General features: G+C 41.7%; 1 protein-coding gene across 4 annotated transcripts in view; it reads left to right on the top strand.

The window, feature by feature from the left end:
• syt7b (synaptotagmin VIIb) overlaps positions 1-19,543 on the top strand; it is a 137,365-nt gene that overhangs the window by 94,907 nt on the left and 22,915 nt on the right. For 2 of the 4 annotated variants that reach the window (XM_083558306.1, XM_083558307.1), the window contains exons 5-6: positions 5,176-5,328; positions 7,967-8,326. In XM_083558306.1, coding sequence (XP_083414432.1) covers positions 5,176-5,328; positions 7,967-8,326 — 513 coding nt within the window. The remainder of the gene's footprint in view (positions 1-5,175; positions 5,329-7,966; positions 8,327-19,543) is intronic. The other 2 variants (XM_083558309.1, XM_083558308.1) reach the window with 1 other exon arrangement.

Below are 19,543 nucleotides of genomic sequence, written 5' to 3'. Positions count from 1 at the left end.
TGCCATGCTCTCCGGGTAAATCAGCCTCTAATTGAAAGCGGGCTATACTAGATGGAGAACCCTGGGATAAAAAAGGATGGCGCCTCCCCTTCATTTTCTCCTGAGCGCCTTTTTAATTAGCACCTTCGTCTCTCCAACATCTGGAGCTGAACGATGAGCCAGCACTGCTGCCTGAGAAACTAGGAGGGCCAGAAGTTTTAATATTATTCACCTAAAAATTTATTCAGTGAAAGTATAAACGAAACAGCTTTGGCATTATGTAAAAATAAGCACATAGTGTTTACATGAACCGTGTTTTAAATTTAAATGTAATTTATTTTGGCGACACAATGCATATGGCAAGCCATAATTTAGCCCTAACTTCGGACAACATGAGGCATTAATTGCTATAATCTACGGCATGACCCTAAAAAAATAGCAAAACAAGTATATAGTATTGGTACAGATGAGCAAATTGTGCACAGCGAAATACAGATGATATAAATACACAAGTTAATATGGAGAAATTAGCCACAGGTGATCACAATTAGGAAAGTGATAACCAGACAAGATACAATTCAGGTGTGAAGAGATTGTAGTGATCACACTTATGGTATTTTAGGACTTTTGTTCTATGTTCTCCATTTGTTCTATGTTGCAGCCTGGTAATACAATCATTCAAATTTATTTTTCTTTCCTTATAATCTACAGTAAGTGCCCCACATAGGTAACACAGAATTCTAGAAATGTTTGTACATAAAAAAATTTATAAAATGGAAGTATCACAACCCTTGCCAAGTCCATACTGCAGAAAAACACCCCCGATGCATGAAGCTGCCACTATCATGCTTTACCTTTGGCAGGGTTTTGGGCAGGTGATGAGTGGCTCATGGGGGCTTCACATCGTTATAATCTGTTATAGTCCAACAGAACGCCGTGAAGTCACCACCAGAGTGACATAAATACCAGGAAGCTATAATAACACATCTGGTGTAGATGGCGCTAGCTTCAAGAGTGAAGGAACCGCTCCCAGGGATGCATGGAGTGCGGCATGAAGACGCAGTTTCTCGTTTCCTCAGGGAACCAGGGTTACATACATAACCTAGAGAAGTTCCCTTTCAGGAACTCAAGCTACGTCAACAATATCCTAACAAAAACATGGTTATTGGACACCCATTCCAATCTCAATAACAACACTCATTCCCAAAGCTCGAGTTACTGAAAGGGAAAGTCTCTAGGTTACGTTCTACTTACTTTTCCGAAAAGAGCGGGGACGCTTATTGACTATAAGCGTTCTTCATATTTATCGTGACAATCCAGTCCTCCGACCTGATTTGAGACGTGACCTGTTTCAAGGTGAGCATCTTGAACCTGAGTCTTAATAGAGAGTGATTCAGCTGACGTAGATCTAAAATCGGATGCAGCCCCCCATCCTTCTTGGTAAATATGAAGTACCGGGTGTAGAACCTGGAATCTCTGTCTAGTGGAGGGACCACCTCAATGGCCTCCTTCCCTAAGAGAGTGTTTACTTCCTGTTTCATGAGCAGAGCCTGCTCGGGTCCCACCAGAGTGGGACACACCCCGTTGAACAAGGGAGAACAAACCCCCCGAACTAAATCAAGTAGCCTCTTTCTACAGTGTGCAGGACATATTGAGATAAGTCTGGCAGGTGTTTCCAGGCTGCCAGATAATCTGTTAGAGGAACACTCTGGTACACCCCTTAGCAGCCGTGCCATGCGGCCACCGTAGGGGCTTCCTGAGAGGCAACGAGCCCCCAATCAGCTATGTTCCCGGGCAGAAATTGAGGGAGGCACTCGCTGGAGATCACTGTGCCCTGAAACACTACATGGGGCCATAACGCCACCGATTGAATATTTGCCTTCGATTTACGCCATTGCCAAACAGGCCAATGGGAACTACGGGGGCGTCCAAAAGAAAATCTATGTCCCTGTCAGAAAGGTCTAACAGAGTAAGCCAGAGGTGCCTCTCTGTGGCTACCAGGGCTGACATGGACCAGCCGATGGCCCTAGCAGTCTCCTTGGTGGCCCTGAGAGCTAGGTCTGTGGCATGACTTAGCTCTCAGACATAGTCAGCCCCTGTAATAGCTCCCTCAACCAGCCTCCATAGCAGGTCACACAGAAGCATTCCCAAAGCATTGTTGATGCTGCTCGAGTTCCTGAAAGGGAACGTCATTATCCTGGGCACCTCTCTTAATAAGATCCTTCTCCCTGATTGCTTCATTTTCCTGGCCAGCTCTTGGAGGAGTCCTGGTTGTGCCAAACTTTTTTCATTTGAGAATTATGGAGGCCACTGTGCTCTTGGAAATCTTCAATGCAGCAGCAATTTTTTTTGTAGCCTTCCCACATTTGTGCTTTGCTTCTTCAGGCAGTTCCTTTGACCTCATGGCTTGGTTTTTGTTGTAATATGCATTATCAGTTGTAAAGCTTTCTATAGAGAGGCGTGTGCCTTTTCAATCACATCCAATCAATAAACTTTTTCCTTCAGATGAATTCTAATCAGGGTATAGAAACATCTCTGCAATGTTCAAGAGAGTAGCTGAGCTATTTTTCAGGTGTTGTTGCAAATGGTCTCTAAATACATGTACATACAGGTACGTGATATTTCATTTTATTTTTTTTATTACAGACATTTCTGGAATTTTCCGTTTTCACTTTGTCATTATAGCGCACTGAGTGTAGATTAATTGGAACAAAATTGTAGTGTCAGGCTGCAATATAACACAGTTGAAAAAAGTGAGGGGGTTGTGAATACATTCCAAAGGAGGGTTGGGAGCCAAATCTTAGACAGTAGGAACCCAAACATCGAATTTGAACATATTAGCTTGTGATTCAGTTGACCAAAGGCAATTCTGTAAAAAGAAATTCAAATGAAATAAATGTTCAAGTTCCAGATCAGCTCCTAGACCAGTTCCAACCCTTTTACCTTCCCTTGCTAATGTTTGAGAGTTGACTGTTGTTTACCCACAAACAAATAGCCTTAGGGAAGGAGCTGGAAGTGCCATAGCCTTTTTTTTCTTGAGTCTGTAAAAACAACAACAAAATACAATAAAATACAATATAATAATTCTTTACAACTCTATGAACTCTGATGTCCTCTCATCCTCCTAACTCTAACCCCTAATCCATACTGCCCTGACCCCTGACCTTAGAGCTGTAGTGCCACATCAATGTTGCAATACAAATTTCCTCAATCCTGTTTCTTTTCCTTGCAGGTTTTATTGTGTTTTGTGTTGTTTTGTTTCCATCTGTGTGTTTTCCGCACTATACTGGCCCATAACACTCATTTTGCAATGGGGATACGGTGGGTAAACCCCTAAACATTCGAGGCCTTCAAATATTTTGACTGACAGCATTATACCTGTCTAATTACATCTTATTAGATTTTCTCAAAGCAGAGACATAGACCATTTTACATGATATGAGAGTGGTGTTTATGTGCATTTACCCTCCACTATGTCCCAATTTGTTTTTTAAACGTTCAAATCAAATTTTATTTGTCACATACACATAAAATTTGATTTAAAGGATTAAAAAACAACCCTTCTACCTTCTAACCGTATATGTTATTTCTTTATTTTTCGTTTCCAATTTTAGCTTCATATAGCTTTTTTTAGTAGCATTCTCATTAAATTAAGCCTCATACGTCTAATGAGGAGCAGCATTTCAGTGTCATTACATTCTATAAAACATATTTACAAATCACCCAGATACCACAAGTTTAGTGTGAAAACAAAAAACAAACTGACAAGCTTGACATATTTGCAGAATAATCACACTTAAACTGAACATAGCTGTTAGCCTTTGACACTTATGTAATCAGGAACCTTTTGTCATGCTGCAGTGTGTTTTGAGGTGGCATCATACTTCTGCTTTTAAGCTATGAAGTTATTTATTTATTTATTGATTTATATATTTCAGCGTCTGAGTCATTGCGTGTTGAGTTGTGTGTGTTGATCTGAAGCTTTGTGCCCCGTGGTTGTCCTGGATCTGTCAATCCTGCTTCTGTGTGACTCTACTGTGTTGTCTGTGTGATGTCCAGGTTGAACCTCGATCCCTGCATCATAAGACTGACATAACTGTGCCATAAACATGGTTTATTATTCAATCATATCACATTCAAGGATATTGAGGACAATGTACTGTAGGTCTGATTGATTTATTTACTTTAAATAAAGTTTTAATAGAAGTATTTGTGAATTTGGCATTTTGTATGCCATTATTTTACAACTTCTCAGGACGATTCTTAGACATGAAGCAACTCAACGAGCGTACAAAAAGTATATTAATGAGTCACGAAACTGCACTAGAATATCTGTTCGCTAGACAGCAGTTAGCAAAAAAGAGCAAAAAAATTAAGTGTACCACACAGACTAATGTGAGGAATGGCATCAAATGTTATGACAGCTGTTATGACAAGGGGCTGCTAGTGATAACACCATAATATTTTTACATATTTTAGAAAGAGATGATGCTTTTGGGAGCTTGTGGGAGCTTTGTTTCCAAAATATAGACAAAAATGGTAAGTTAACCGCTTCAGCACTAGCAAGTCAAAAAGCATGCTAACAAAGAGCCTCATACCTAACCAGATGATTATCTTTTATGTTGGGCCTCATCAGAATAAAGAAGAGTAATTAAGACTCCTGCTATTACATGCTTATGTCAGTCTTACAATGTAGGTTTCAGGGCATAGAGTGTTCAGGCTTTATTTTATATATTAAACTGGCTAATAATCGATGGAGGCGTTTGGAGTCTTGCTCAGAGGAGCATGCATGTAGTGTGCTTAGGGTGGGAAGTCAGGTATTCTGAGTGCATACTTTCTAAAGAACTGTTTCCATGCCGACCATATTCCTCTATGTTCTTTGCCTTTAAAGAATGACAATAGTATACTGTAGCAGGGAAAAAAGACCACATATTTTGGCAAATGGTTTATACTAACATGAATTATATTTGTAATAAGTACAAAGTTAGACTCTTAGAATTGCAGGATTGTTTAGCTGAATTGTGTGATGTAGGACAGGGGATTGGCATCAGACTCTGGGACTCTAAGATTCGTCTCTGGTTTGGTCGATTTTGATGAATTCGTATTTCTTCTTTGCCTTTTTTTGTTGTCCGTCTTTTTTTTTGTGTGCGTCCGTTCACCCGTCCCTCCCGTTCTTGTTCTCCTGGCCATTTTTAGTGGCTCATTGGAGAAGTGCGAGGCGGGTGGGGGGACAGGGGCCAGCCCCAGTCGCAGTGACAGCTCCAGGAGTGTAGAGGCAGGAAGCAGCAAGGCTGGGAAGTGGCAAACCATCAAGAGCCACATGCACTCCGGCATCTTGAGGCCAAGCAAGTGAGTGACAGCAATAGGGGCAAGATATAAGATACAACCTGAAAGATTACATTCTCACTGACCAACAAATGAGTGGGTTTTTCACACACACGTGATTCGATTCATATTTTCCTGAAATGAAAATATGTTTGGTTAAGCAATAAGCATGCACTCAGTTTTGCGCAAACATTCGAGTCACACATTTTCAACATTAATATTTAGCTTTATAGCAATACACTGGAAGGTTTTTAAGTTATCATTAAAATACACACTGAATAAAGCAAAAAGGTTAATGCATCAGTGCGTTAGTGCACATTCACAGGGTCACTTGAACTTCCAGATCATCCTTTTAATCGAGATCGTATTAAAGGCATTAAGTGTTAAACTGCCACCAGCTCGTTTAGTTTCTTACTGAATTGTAATGAATTTGTAAAAAGCAAGACACCTGAAATGTAGCAGAGGTTTTTAAAAAACAAAATTTTATTTCCTTTCTGTGTTAATAATGTTGTCAGAATACTTATTATCGTTATCACATCCAAGCCTTCACTCTTTTCTTCAGTCCTCCAGCGCTCTTGATTCTCTCTCCTAACACATTCTCCTCCACTTCCATGTTAGTAATTGGGTTCTATTTTTAGGAAGATACTGTATGAGTTACTCTGACATCGCCAGTCTCTCATTGCATTTCATTCGTTTGTGCTGGCAAGAAAGAAAACCTTCGAAATTCTAGAGCTTTTGCAATATTTTTTTATTCCTCGGGAGAACGTTGGGCTGGAGGAATGAACAATATGTGAAAGAAAAATTTTATTTATTTACTGTTTTTTTTTTTTTTTTTACGGTTAACTTCCTTATGCTGATGCATGTGAGGTATTCACTAAACATTCCTATGTTAAAAAAGAATCCTTCTGATAACATTTATGGAGGTTACAGTCAAATAAAACAAATCAGATTCCATTAGCAAGAACTGTTTTTTTTTTATTTTTATCAGAAACATTTACTGAAATAACGTTCCAATTTTCTCGAGAAAAGTCATTAAATTGTTAAAACACATGCGCTTCAAACACACAACGTGAATCTGGCACCCTACCATTTAAACCACCCGGGCTGCTTTAACAAGGATTTATATTGATATTTGTCAGGAATCTTGTTGACATAAGTTGCAGATATTTATTAGATAGAACTACATTTTTTTTTATTGAGCTCACTGCACAACAAAGATCTTCCTTAATGATATTTATGACCTGAGAATGTGAAATAGATCAAGTGAAGTTTAAAAAAATGCTAGTTATAGTTTATGCAAGTTTTAATTTAGCAAGATTTTTTAGCATTGGCTAGCTGGAGACAACTATACAGCCTGGAGTCATATACAGAAGAAAAAAGTACGGTATGATTAACCATGAGAAAACAAAAAGTCAGCTTAGATTTATTTCTTTTTTTAAGGATGTTGGAATGTAATTTTGACATATTGCTGAATCTCAAGAGCCTGCTATTTGTCAACAAAAGCATCCCAGCTGTGCCTTTTATCAAAGCATTTCACACATCCTTCTGCATTTTCCATTCTTATCCCTACAGCCACATGGAGCATTTATTTATTTTCTTGGTTCCTAAAAAATGGAATTAGCAGTTCTTGCTAGTGCACTCAGAAGCGATAGTACTGACTCACCTAATCAATCCAACATACTTGTGTACTCAGTGTTAGATTGTTTAGCCTGATCCGATTCCCCAGTTTACCATTATGAAAAATGGAAAAGCAGCCTCTTTCTTTACGCCTGTTGTGTGATATAATGAGAGAAGGGCATTCAGAGGGCAGAGCCTGAGTTATTGCTGACATTAATTCACTTTGTAAAAGACACTGATTGGGGCTGCTGCACTGCCCGAGTGATGTGACAGAAATACGGCATCGCTTAACCACAGGGTGCTAAATTCTGCGACAGTCCTAACGTCGTCAGAGCGGCTCAGTCAGTGTTTACACAGAAAGCAGTTTGGTTACATCGCACATGGATTAGCTCTGTCAATGTTGTGGCCCTGAAGAGCAAGTTGAAAGATTGACTTTAAATATTCCCACTTCAAACCACTAATTAAATAAGGGAGACAGTTGCAATTCAAAACAGACAACTGAAATATTGAAAAGTGACAGTCTACTTTGGATTGTATGCAAAACTGTGGACACGTTGTGAAGTCCGTATATGGAAGTTTTTGAGTAGAAAAAAGAACCCATATTTTGATTAGTTAACTATCTCTTGACGGCTCGAAGACATGTCCAGCAATCTGTAGTCATTCTGAGCCTCATCACTGTGTTGGTTATTTGATGCTGCTGCTTAACTTTGTTCTCTGTCTCTTTTTCTTCATCAATCCATCGTTGCCTGAAATGTCTGCATTCTTCCTCTGTTTTCTTTCCCTTTAAATATAAATTGTCATCTATCTACTCTCCTGTGTCTAAACTCTTGACAATTTGTCCTCATCCTCACGATCCTGTTTCTCCCCTGTCTCTTTACAATCTCACATTTCTCTCCCCCTTTCTTCAACCCTTCCCTCGTGCTTTCTCTCTTCTTTATCCCATCAACCCCCTTTCTCTTGAGTTTCCTTATTCCTTTCCTGACCCATAACTCATTGCTCACTTTACACCCCTCATCTCCTTCGATCTTTTGTATGTCGCCTGCAGTTTTGGGGACGCGTCCCCACTGTCCACAGCGTCCACTCTGGAGCACATTGCACCCGCGGCCTGCCGTCCTCGGCCCCTCGTCAGACAGCAGAGCCTCCAGCAGCCCCTGACCCCCCGGCCCCCTCCGCCGCCCAACGACCCCCCTGCCACCTCACAGAGCCTGGGGCAGTTACACAGCAGCTCCGGGGGCGGCGGGGGGCAGCGGGGGGGTACAAGGCCGGGGGCAAGGGGCAGCCCAGCCGCACCCGGGGCATCTCGCTACAAAGCTGGCGCAGGGACACGGTCCCGCTCCAACCCGGGCAGCTGGGATCACATGATGGGGCAAATACGCACCAGGGGCATGGACGTCAAATCTTTTCTGTGAGTATATAATCTGAAATTGTATTTGTAATCCATTTCATTGAACCTTTTTACTACCATGAGTTATGGCAATGGACCAAGTGTTGCATTCAGGTTGTACACTAAACATGCAGGTGTTTACCATGGGATAATAATAATAATAAGCCATCAAATTCAGTAGGAGAACTCTAGTGGTGCCCAGTGAGAGACTAAACATCTTTAGTTTTCCAAGGTTATGGGCATTCTTCTGCTATCTGCTAAACTTGTATGTTCCTCTTTAATAGGAGATTGGCATGGTAATGCAATGATTGCAAAATATTCTACTTTTAGAAACAGGTCTTTTAGAAATATTCAAGTGTTTGTCAATGTCTTGTTGAATTGTCCATCTTGAACCCAGATTCGGTTTCTTTTGGTTTAAGAGATTGTATCATACCATGATTACCCCACCATAGCATTTTACTGTGGGTTTTTTGTGATCACATGCAGCACCCTTCATTCTCAAAACATAACAATGAGTTTTTTGTTTTTCCTTAAGGGTGAGGTGTAAGGTATCACATTTGTTGCAACCCAGAAACATAAGTACATAAGTACATAGTTGCCTAGCACCACTTTGTAAGAGAAGGTTTGCTTTATAAGCAGGGTTGCCAAGTTCAACATATAATGCCACTCGAGTGACTTGCTAAATTGTCTTGTCTTGCTGGGTTCCAGATCAGAAGCTGGCAAGCTTTCCAAAAAAATAAAAAATAAAAACCACAAAAGAAAAAAGAATACTCCATCTGCTGTTCTCTCTGTGTTTGTATTCATTTAAAAGGCATTATCTGTTCATCCTTCACTGCATTTGATCTATTTCATTACCCTCGTAAGCCACAGCGGTCATTCATGGATACAGATATAACAATAACACAACATTCTTTTTTTGTATGTTTTTTCATTGTGTACTATGTTGCAGTTTACACTGTTGTAAATGAAAGCTTAGTCTCATTAGGCTTGTCACTGTATAAATGAAAAGAATGAACAAAAGCATTGTATTAGTATTGTGCTCACAGCGTATGCACATCCATGCCATCTGTACTGCCCTCTGCCTGTCACTATCGTTAGCGTTCGTGTTCCCCTGTAGTCCATGAATATGCATTTCAGCATGTGTATGTTGTGACTGGCATGCATTACACAGACGCCCTCTAAGATACACATTTACACCCAGCGTATCCGCATAGTGTGGCTTCTGCACAATTTATAATCTCATGTTTCCTACAACAATCGAGTCCCACTTCCATGTCCATTTTGTCCTTTGCACCTGTAGCATCGTGCAATCTTTACAAGTCAGGCACAGATGAATAATATTTGACTTTACACTGATATTCTATTTGTGTTAAATTTTTACTCAGCCACAGGTGGTGTGTTGCCCAGTGCTGAGTTGATCCATCTCGCATTCTGACTTAGCACTAATCTGTTTAAACGCACGCACACTTAATAGCAGATTTGCGACACATCTGTGGCCTCGTAGAGTAAAATTATTTTTAAAAGGGTGGTATTATCGACCTCCTGTTAGTGTTCTGCTAGATAACCTTAAGTGAATGGCAGTTTAAAATTATTCAGTTTCAAACGGCAGTTTAAAATTATTCCGAGGAGGTAGAAAGTGAAGTTTCTGCTAATGTCTGCTTCCTAAACCTTTGTCAGGTTTACAATTTGGAGCTATTGACAGCAAATGTCCTGTCCTCAACAGCTAGCCTTGTCACATTGCTTTATACCTCTGTAGTAGTGTCATTCATTTATACCTCTGTCAAAGTGCATTAGTAATTTTTTTATTACAAGATTTTCCCCTAGAATGCTTTGAAGATGAGCAACTTGAGTATTTTTTCCTGTTAGCATAATGATTTGGCTATAGCTACTCATCCATGCGCTCTCTACCTTGGGGCCGAGCACTTCAGGAGCGCTGTGTCTTATTTCTCTGACATGCCCTATGATGACATGCTCTGCTGGCAGACTTAAACCATGGCTTAGATTCAACTAGGGTTCAAGCACCTAAATAGCTATCTAGTCACAAATCCCCCACTTTTAAGGTTAAGGAGCTTGCTCATGAGTATATGTGCTTTGCCGTACACTGCGCTACATTGAACGACTCTGAGGACTTTCCATGCTGTCAATTGTTTCGACTAAATATGTTACAGAGTTACATATTAGCTGTCCTGGTGTGCCAAGGTTGCTGATATAAATCAACACTGTGTGTGTATGTTACAGTCTTAGTATCAGTGCATGCAGCTGCTATCAGACACAATGGTGATCTCCTGTTTTTAGCATCATTACCCTTCTTCAGCTGACTGTCACAGATTTTAGGAACAGCAGGCAGACGAAAGAAAAGAAAAAATCAGTCCGTGACACTGCAATATAGTACACTCACACTGTGATGAACTGTAGATCACCACATTAAGACAGTGCAGTTTTCATTTTAGACACCCCAAACTTGCTGGAAGTAAGTTTCCCCTACAGGCTGACAGCGATTTTTAGGTGAAAGTTTGTGCAAGGTTAAAAGTTTTTTTTTTGTACAGATTTTTAAAAATGTATTATTATTATTCTTTTTTTTATATTTTTGACTATTAATAAACACCAGTGTAGTGTTATATCCTGCAAACTGTACTGTACTGTATGTAAAAAGGCTGTACACACTCATTAAAAAGCAATGGTGGATGAAGCACTTTTGTACGTTGCTCTGGACAAGGGCGTCTGCTAAATGCCGCAATTCTAAATGTAAGTGCACTAACCATGTACTTGAGTTAAAGTAGAGATAAACTAAGTAAAATATTACTTGAGTAAAAGTATAAGTGCTCCCTTTAAATTTTAATTGAGTTAAAGTACAAAAGTATTTTCCATCAAATGTACCGAAGTATCCAAAGAACTATGATTAATTATTGCTATAATGTTCCTATTATAAATTTTGTCACAAGACTTTGCTTAATCAACTCAGTTTATGTGAAAAGACTCTAATGTTACTTTTAGCACACCAATCTATTAATAGAATGATGTTAATGAGACAAACACTGATAGATATTTAATAAATTGATGAAAACTACTTAAAAAAAATCACTCAAACAAGGCCATGGGTGTTGTGGCAAGTTCGAGTCAGGAGTTTCTTCCATCACAATGTTCTGCTTGCTGTTGACCCGATGTTGAACTCTATGTTAATGTAAATAGATGCCACCAAGCGGTAATCAAAACAAGTTTAAAACAAAGCATGCACTCTACAATGGTCCATTGGTGGATTGCTGCATGCTTGACCAGTTAAGTTTTTTTTTACTCATAATTAAAAAGGAACGATTGGTTTCTCAAAATTGTAGTTGAGTAAAAAATAAGATATATGACTTTGAGATGTAGTGAAGTTTAAGAATAAGTCTCTCCAAATGGAAATATTTTAATGTAATATTCCCATTTGGGGAGACTTTTACTTAAACCTCACTACTTTCCACCACTTTAAAAAAGTGTTTGACCATGTTGCTAATTAATAAGTGAATGGTAGTTAATTAACTGTAGCTAATTTGCTAGTTGGTCATCACTTTATGAGTGTTGACATGTGATTGACAGCAGTTAGCTATTGTGTTTTTTTTATTTTTTTTATTTTTTTATTTTTAGCCTTTAGCAGTGATCAGGCTTTACCAGTGTTTTTAGCAAATTTAGTGCGTGCCTCATGTCAATGTATTCTCAATTATCTGTGAAAATGCTTCAATACTTAAATAATATAACAGGAACAATATTATATAATAATAGGAACATTACAGAAAAGAAGATGCTTTTATTATATTATTATTTCTGCTTGTTCTTCTTTTGGCTATGCTGTCTATTACAGCCCAGAGAACTGTGAAATGTACACAAATTTGTACACTAATTGGGGAGGATCTAAGGAAGAGCACTACAGATACAATATTTGCCTTGAGGATGTTGATGGAGAAGTATAGAGAAGGTTAGAAGGAGTTGCATTGTGTGTTTGTGGATCTAGAGAAAGCGTACGGCAGTGTGCTAAGAGAGGAGTTGTGGTATTGTATGATGACGTCAGGTGTGGCAGAGAAGTATGTTAGGGTGGTGCAGGACAGGTATGAGGACAGTGTGACAGCAGTGACGTGTGCAGTATGAACGACAGACTGGTTTAAGGCTGAGGTGGCACTGCATCAAGGATCACCTCGGAGCCCTTTCCTGTTTGCAGTGGTAATGGACAGGCTGTGACGAGACCGTCTGTAGAATGCGTCACAACGCTTTGGGAATGCTTAAGCGTTGTCCTCACTCTGAATCACGTGTGTATTCTGGCTAATGGAGAGACGCAACCAGGAAGCACGATCAGGAAGCATAAAAAAAACGCATGCGGTGAAGCCGATGCTAGCTCCTAAAAGGAGAAGGAATTGCAGCATGGCTCGTTCCCTCAGGCAACTAGGGTTACATACATAACCTAGAGACGTTCCCTTTTAAGAACACAAGCTCCATCGCAAGGCTTTGGGAATGAGAGTCCGACCATGCAACAGTGACCAATCCCTGCCTAGTGTGTAAGAGCACAGATAGAGTGGCTCTAAGGTCAAGGTTATAGAACCTTGATGGAGGTCAGCCTGGTGGACAACCAGCAGCATTGCAAATGTCTTGGAGTGGGACTCCAGAGGACCAGGTTGAGAGGCTGCCACACTCCAAGTGGAGTGAGCCTTGACCCCGAAGGGAGTGGGGAGACCAGACCAGACCAATCTACCTACTAAGAGTCTCCTTGTTTTTATAGGGGCCGCAGCAGACAAACAGCTGCTCTGACTTCCTCCACAGTCTATCCTGTGGACAGTGCGAGCACTGGACAGCCGGTTAGCTTCTCCTGGTCAGGGGCTTGAAAAGGAGGAGGATAGAATGCCTGCAACACGACAGGTCATGGGGAACCAAGGGCACCATAACCTTTCAGGGTTAATGGAGACAACCCTGAGGCAAACTGCTCCTTTAATGTTAGCATTACGCGATGACAAGGAGCGCCCTGAACGGGTCCTTGAGACAGGAACGTAGGTTCTTTCCACACATCTAAGGCTCGAAGGGCTTGCCATGAGACCTTGATGGAGCAGAGTGGGTTGCTCTTGCGGGAGAACCCTCTGTCTCTAAACCACCACTGTAGAGGCCATGCGGAATCTCATTAGACACTGCTGCAATGATCCCAAACAGCCTCTGGAACTGCTTCAAAGTGAGTTACTGGCCTTCTTTCACTTTCGTGACTTTCTCTTATTGGCGTTTAGTCTTAACCCCAGCTCCTTCATACAGGAAAGAATGACATGTCGATGGCGGAGTGCCAGACGCTCTGATCAAGCTAATATCAACCAGTCGTCAATGTAGAGAAAGGGACAAGCCCGTCTCCAAGCCCCTCTGCCAGATCCGTCTGCAAGCCCCACGACATCTGATGCCGCCTTGCCTCAGCAACAGTGGGGCCAGAGCCGCGAGGGAGAGCGCCCTCCTCAGCATTCTCTGGGAGCTGAAAGGGAACTGCTATGTTGTATGGTTTAGAGACAGTGGCGTTGACTAAGGGACAGGAGGTGGAGCTGGAGGTGGAAGAGCTGAAGATGCTGAGATTTTCATAGGGAGTGATGAGGATGAGTTACAGTTAGGGGGTGAGTTTTGTAAAATGAGTTTACAAAACGCATGTAGGACGTTTTAGAGACAGGTGAGAGAGGCTAGATTAAGATGGTTTGGACATGTGCATAAAAGAGACATGGGGTATATCGGTAGGAGAATGCTGAGGAAAAGAGAAGGGCAAACAGGAGGTTTATGGATGTGGTGAGGGAAGACATCCAAGTAGTTGGTTTGAAAGAAGCAGATCTAGAGGACAGGGGGTATGGAGACAGATGATTTGCTGTGGTGACCCCTGATGGAAGCAGCTGAAAGAAAAAGAAGAATAAGCAGGAAATTAAGTGCAAAACCTTGAAAGAAGGCTTCCTGATTAAGTGCAGTGTCCCAGGGGGAATCTTAGCACCTCTCATGATTTTCTCATTTTACACTTTTTTTTACCCAAAGGAGGGATTATAAGTCTGGTTTTAAACTCCTCTAAATGTAAGATCTTTGTCAATACGGCTTGTTAATTCCCGTATTATTTACGAGGTGGCTTTACTGAAACATTTCCATAGCAATAAAATGAACAAAGAAAAAGAAATGTTTCCCACAAATGTCGTTTATGAAGCAGATCTAATTTAAAGTTTGCATGGTGATAAATTTGAGGTTTTACTAAATTGTTTAAACAATTGCATGATAATTCATACAAAAAATAAATGGTCCCTGGACACAATCTTTTGTTGTGTAGTTTAAAATTACATTTATATTGCGATTTTAATTCTTCTAGCCCCTTTAGCCAGACACAGTTTTTTTTTTTTCTCAGAATGTTTCAAACTCTTACAGTTCTGCCTCCCATGCCTCCTACCTAGCGCTTATTCCTGTGCAGTCTGACACCAAACTCTGAGCTGGGGAAGTAAGCGCCTAGCATAGAAACCATTCCTCCTGTTTTTAGCTTTGTGCCAGTCTATTTATATATACACCATTTTTATGTGTCCTCATGTCCGGATCCACATAAACAAGTTAGTTTTGAGGTATTACACGATCGATGAGTTCGGCATGTGGCGTGTGCATTGCAGTACATCTTGGCTGATTGATGGTTTTGCAAATTGCCTTGGAACACTTATCTGGAGAGCAGAATCATGAAATTGGCTTCTTCATGAAGGATCCATGCGACGCTGCCTTCAAGTCTTTTTCAAGGATTTTTAAAAGAGTGCTTATCTAATGCTGCTTTTCAGATGGAACATTCCTTTTGTGTGTTATTTGGAGCTGAACATGTAAATTTAGAAATGCTTAACATATTTGATTATTTATAGTGAGTGAAAAAGACCGAAAAACAGCAGGACAGAAAGGCAGCAAGAAGAGGAGGACGGGTCTGAGGAAAGAGTGAGTCACTACACTGCTTGAGGGACATCAGGAGCTTCGGGGCTGTGCCAGTGTGTGTGTGTGTGTGTGTGTGTGTGTGTGTGTGTGTGTGTGTGTGGGTAGGTAGGTTGTGCATTACATATTGAATATTTTTTGAACGAGTCACTAAGGAGAATTAATTGATATCAGTAACTGCACCGTCATTCCATTTATTTAGTTCCTGTTGATGGCTTTTTGCAATTACAAACCACAAAATTAAAATGTGCAAATCAAACATGGTCAGCGGTGGCATGGTGCAGCAGGGGGCTCAGTTTTGTTTTTTCTTTTCTTTTTTTTTTTATGTCAAGTCAAGTCAAGATGCTTTTATTGTCATTTCTACTATAAACAGTGGTACACAGTACACAGTAAAAACCTCCGGAACCCTGGTGATACACAAAACAACAACAAGCTACATAAAGTGCATCAAATGCAACCTAGTGCAAACAGTGCAGACGAAAAACAATACAGACAAACAGTGCAGACAGAAAACACAAGACAACACAAGACAGGACAGAAAACCTGATATAGCGCCGACTAGTAAACTTACTGTATACTCTGAATATACAGTACTGTACGAGGAGAACTGTAAAAACTATACCTAGGAGTGAATATAAACAGACACAGTGTAGTGCAAAAAACAGCAGCAGTCAAGAGGTGCAAAAGACAGCATGTATACAGTATAGTATAATAACAGTATAGTGTAATAAGAAACAGTCAAAGGTGCAAGAAACAGCATGTAAATGGTATAATAGAGTCAAAGGTGCAAAAAACAGCATGTTAACAGTGTAGTACGGTAGAGTATGAATAATAATAAATAAATGATGGTGGAATGGGCTGAGATGGGTAATGAGTGTGTGTCAAGTGTAAAGTCCAGGTTATACAGTTCAGTAACACACATTGAATGAGTGTGTGTGTGTGTGTGTGTGTGTGTGTGTGTGTGTGTGTGTGTGTGTGTGTGTGTGTGTGTGTGCGTGTGTGTGCGTGTGTGTGTGTGTGAGAGAGAGAGAGAGAGAGAGAGAGAGAGAGAGAGAGAGAGAGAGAGAGAGAGTTTTCTTTCAGTTCTGTGTATTGAGTAGCCTGATGGCTTGCGGGAAAAACTGTTGCACAGTCTGGATGTGTCGGCCCGAATGCTTTGGAACCGTTTACCTGATGGCAGGAGAGTGAAAAGTGTGTGTGACGGGTGTGTGTGGTCGTCCACAATGCTGTTTGCTTTGCGGCTGCAGTGTGTAGTGTAAATGTGCATAACAGAGAGACTCTGATGATCTTCTCAGCTGCCCTCACTATCCTCTGTAGGGTCTTGCGGTGCTGTTCCCAAACCAGGCAGTGATGCAGCTGTTCAAGATGCTCTCAATGGTCCCTCTGTAGAACTTGGTCAGGATGGGGGAAGGAAGATGAGCTTTCCTCAGCCTTCTCAGGAAGTAGAGATGCTGCTGGGCTTTCTTGGTGATGGAGCTGGTGTTGAGTGACCAGGTGAGGTCGTCCGCCAGATAAACACCAAAGAATTTGGTGCTCTTGATAATCGCCACTGAGGCTCCATCAATAATCAATGGAGATTGGTCGCTCTGTGCTCTCCTGAAGTCCACAACCATCTCTTTGGTTTTGTCAACGTTCAGAGACAGGTTGTTTGCTCCACACCAGGCAGTTAACCGTTGCACCTTCTCTCTATAAGCTGACTCGTCGTTCTTGCTGATTAAACCTACCGCAGTCGTGTCATCGGCAAACTTGACGATGTGGTTCGAGCTGTGCATTGCTACACAGTCGTGAGTCAGCAGAGTGAACAGCAGTGGACTAAGCACACAGCCCTGAGGGGCCCCAGTTATCCGGAGCTGGCTCCGGACTGTTAGTCCGGACTGACTGAGGTCTCCCAGTCAGGAAGTCCAGGATCCAGTTGCAGAGGGAGGTGTTCAGGCCCAGTAGGCTCAACTTCTTATTCAGGTGCTGAGGAATGATTGTGTTGAATGGTGAGCTGAAGTCTAGGAACAGCATTCGTACATATGAGTCCTTGTTGTCCAAGTGGGTGAGAGCCAGATGGAGGGTTGTGGAGATGGCATCATCCGTGGAACGGTTTGGACGATAATCAAATTGCATGGGGTCCAGGCAGGGTGGAAGCTGGGTCTTAATGTGCCTCATGACGAACCTCTCAAAGCACTTAATCATGATTGGTGTGAGCGCAACAGGACGATAGTCATTGAGGCAGAAGACAGTAGATTTCTTCAGCACGGGAACAATGGTCATTGTCTTGAGGCACGTGTGAACAACGTTGCTGCTCAGGGACATGTTGAAGATGTCTGTAAAGACATCTGCTAGCTGTTCTGCACATTCCCTGAGCACTCTGCCAGGAATGTTGTCAGGTCCAGCAGACTTCCATGGGTTAACTCTGCATAGAGTTTTCCTCACTTCAACTGTGGTTAGACAGAGCACCTGGTCAGTGGGAGGAGGGATGGTCTTCCTCGCCTTCTTCCTCGTTCTGTACCTCAAACCGGGCGTAGAAGTCATTCAGCGCATCTGGGAGGGAGGCATCATGGTCACAAGCAGGTGATGTTGCCTTGTAGTTAATGATCGCCTGGATGCCCTGCCACATGCGCCGGGTGTCTCCGCTGTCCTGGAAGTGGTCGTGGATTTTCTTAGCATGTGTGCGCTTCGCCTCTCTGATGGCACAGGACAGTTTGGCCCTTGCTGTTTTTAAGGCCGTCTTGTCCCCTGTTCTGAAGGCAGAGTCTCTTTGTTTCAGCAGCACATGCACATTTGCAGTCATCCACGGCTTCTGGTTGGTGCGTGTAGTGATGGTCTTGGAGATGGTCACATCATCAACGCACTTGCTGATGTAGCTGGTCACTGTTGATGTGTACTCCTCCAAGTTGATGGAATCGCCGTTGGTTGCAGCCTCTTTAAACATGTCCCAGTCAGTGCACTCAAAACAGTCCTGAAGAGCAGAAGTAGCTCCTTCTGTTTAGAGCGTCTTATGAGTGGTCTGTATGCTTAAATTAGCATAACAGAGATGTGGTCTGAGTAGCCGAGATGGGGGCGGGGCTCCGCACGAAACGCGCCGGGGATGTTTTTTTAAACAAGATCCAGCGTGTTCGCTTCTCTCGTTGCAAAGTCCACATGCTGTTGGAGTTTAGGGAGAACAGTCCTGAGATTCACATGGTTAAATTCTCTGGCGATAAAAAACAATTCGTCGGGGTGAGCATTCTGCAGGTCGCTAATAGCGTCGTAAAGTTCCTACAGTGCCTCCTTAGCATTAGCGCTGGGAGGAATGTACACTCTGACAATAAAAACAGTGGTGAATTCCCGTGGTAAATGAAATGGTCTACATCTAGCAGTCACAAACTCCACTAGCGATTAGCAATAGTGTGAAACAATCACAGAGTTCTTGCACCATTCCGTGTTGATATAAACATACACCCCACCACCGCGAGTCCTACCGCACAGAGCTGCGTTTTTGTCGGCTTGAAACACAGTTAGCTCGTCTAGCTGGATAGCGGCTTCCAGGTCTCTGTCGCTGAGCCACGTCTCCGTGAAAACAAAGATGCAACAGTCTCTAAACTCTCGCCGTGTGGTTTGCTGGAGTCGGATGTAATCCAGTTTATTGTCCAGGGAGCAGACGTTTAAAAGAAAAATCAACGGGAGAGCCGACCGGTTAGGGTTAGCATTTAGCCTAGCACGGACACCCGCCCGCTTGCCGGCTACCGGCATCAGGTGACAACGAGGGCTGGGGGCCTGGTCTTTGTGGCCGAGGTCGCATCAAGCCGATGTCTCGAAGGTTATTGATAACATCATCATGCAGATTATTGGTTGCATGATGCCTGCACCATAACAATGTCGGGTGGTCATACTCATGAACACAGATGAAAAGTCGGGCTAAATATGAAAGCACCATTTTTGATCCCGGAGAGGCCGCTGCGAGCTACTGCGGCGCCGCCATCTTGGTGCCTTAACACGTATTGTCCTTATAAAATACTGCAGACTAGTAATACAGTAATTATATATATATATATATATATATATATATATATATATATATATATATATATATATATATATATATATATATATATATTAATAATGGCGGATACATTTGGCACTCTTATGTCTGCAGGCCAACTTAAAAAAAAATTTCAAAGTTGAGTTGTTTTCTCCACCATTAAACAATGATTTACCATGACCACTCATCAACTTTTCATCAGTTTTTCTTTAACTATTCCTTTCAGCTCCATTTTTAATGTGCTTTACTTCTTGATGCCATTATATACATTGGAGACAGTTCTTTATTATATTTAAAGCCAATGA

This window comes from Silurus aristotelis (genome assembly GCF_946808225.1).
Source record: "Silurus aristotelis genome assembly, chromosome: 13".
In the NCBI taxonomy this organism is placed as follows: Eukaryota; Metazoa; Chordata; class Actinopteri; order Siluriformes; family Siluridae; genus Silurus; species Silurus aristotelis.
This window is presented reverse-complemented; position numbering and strand designations above follow the sequence as displayed.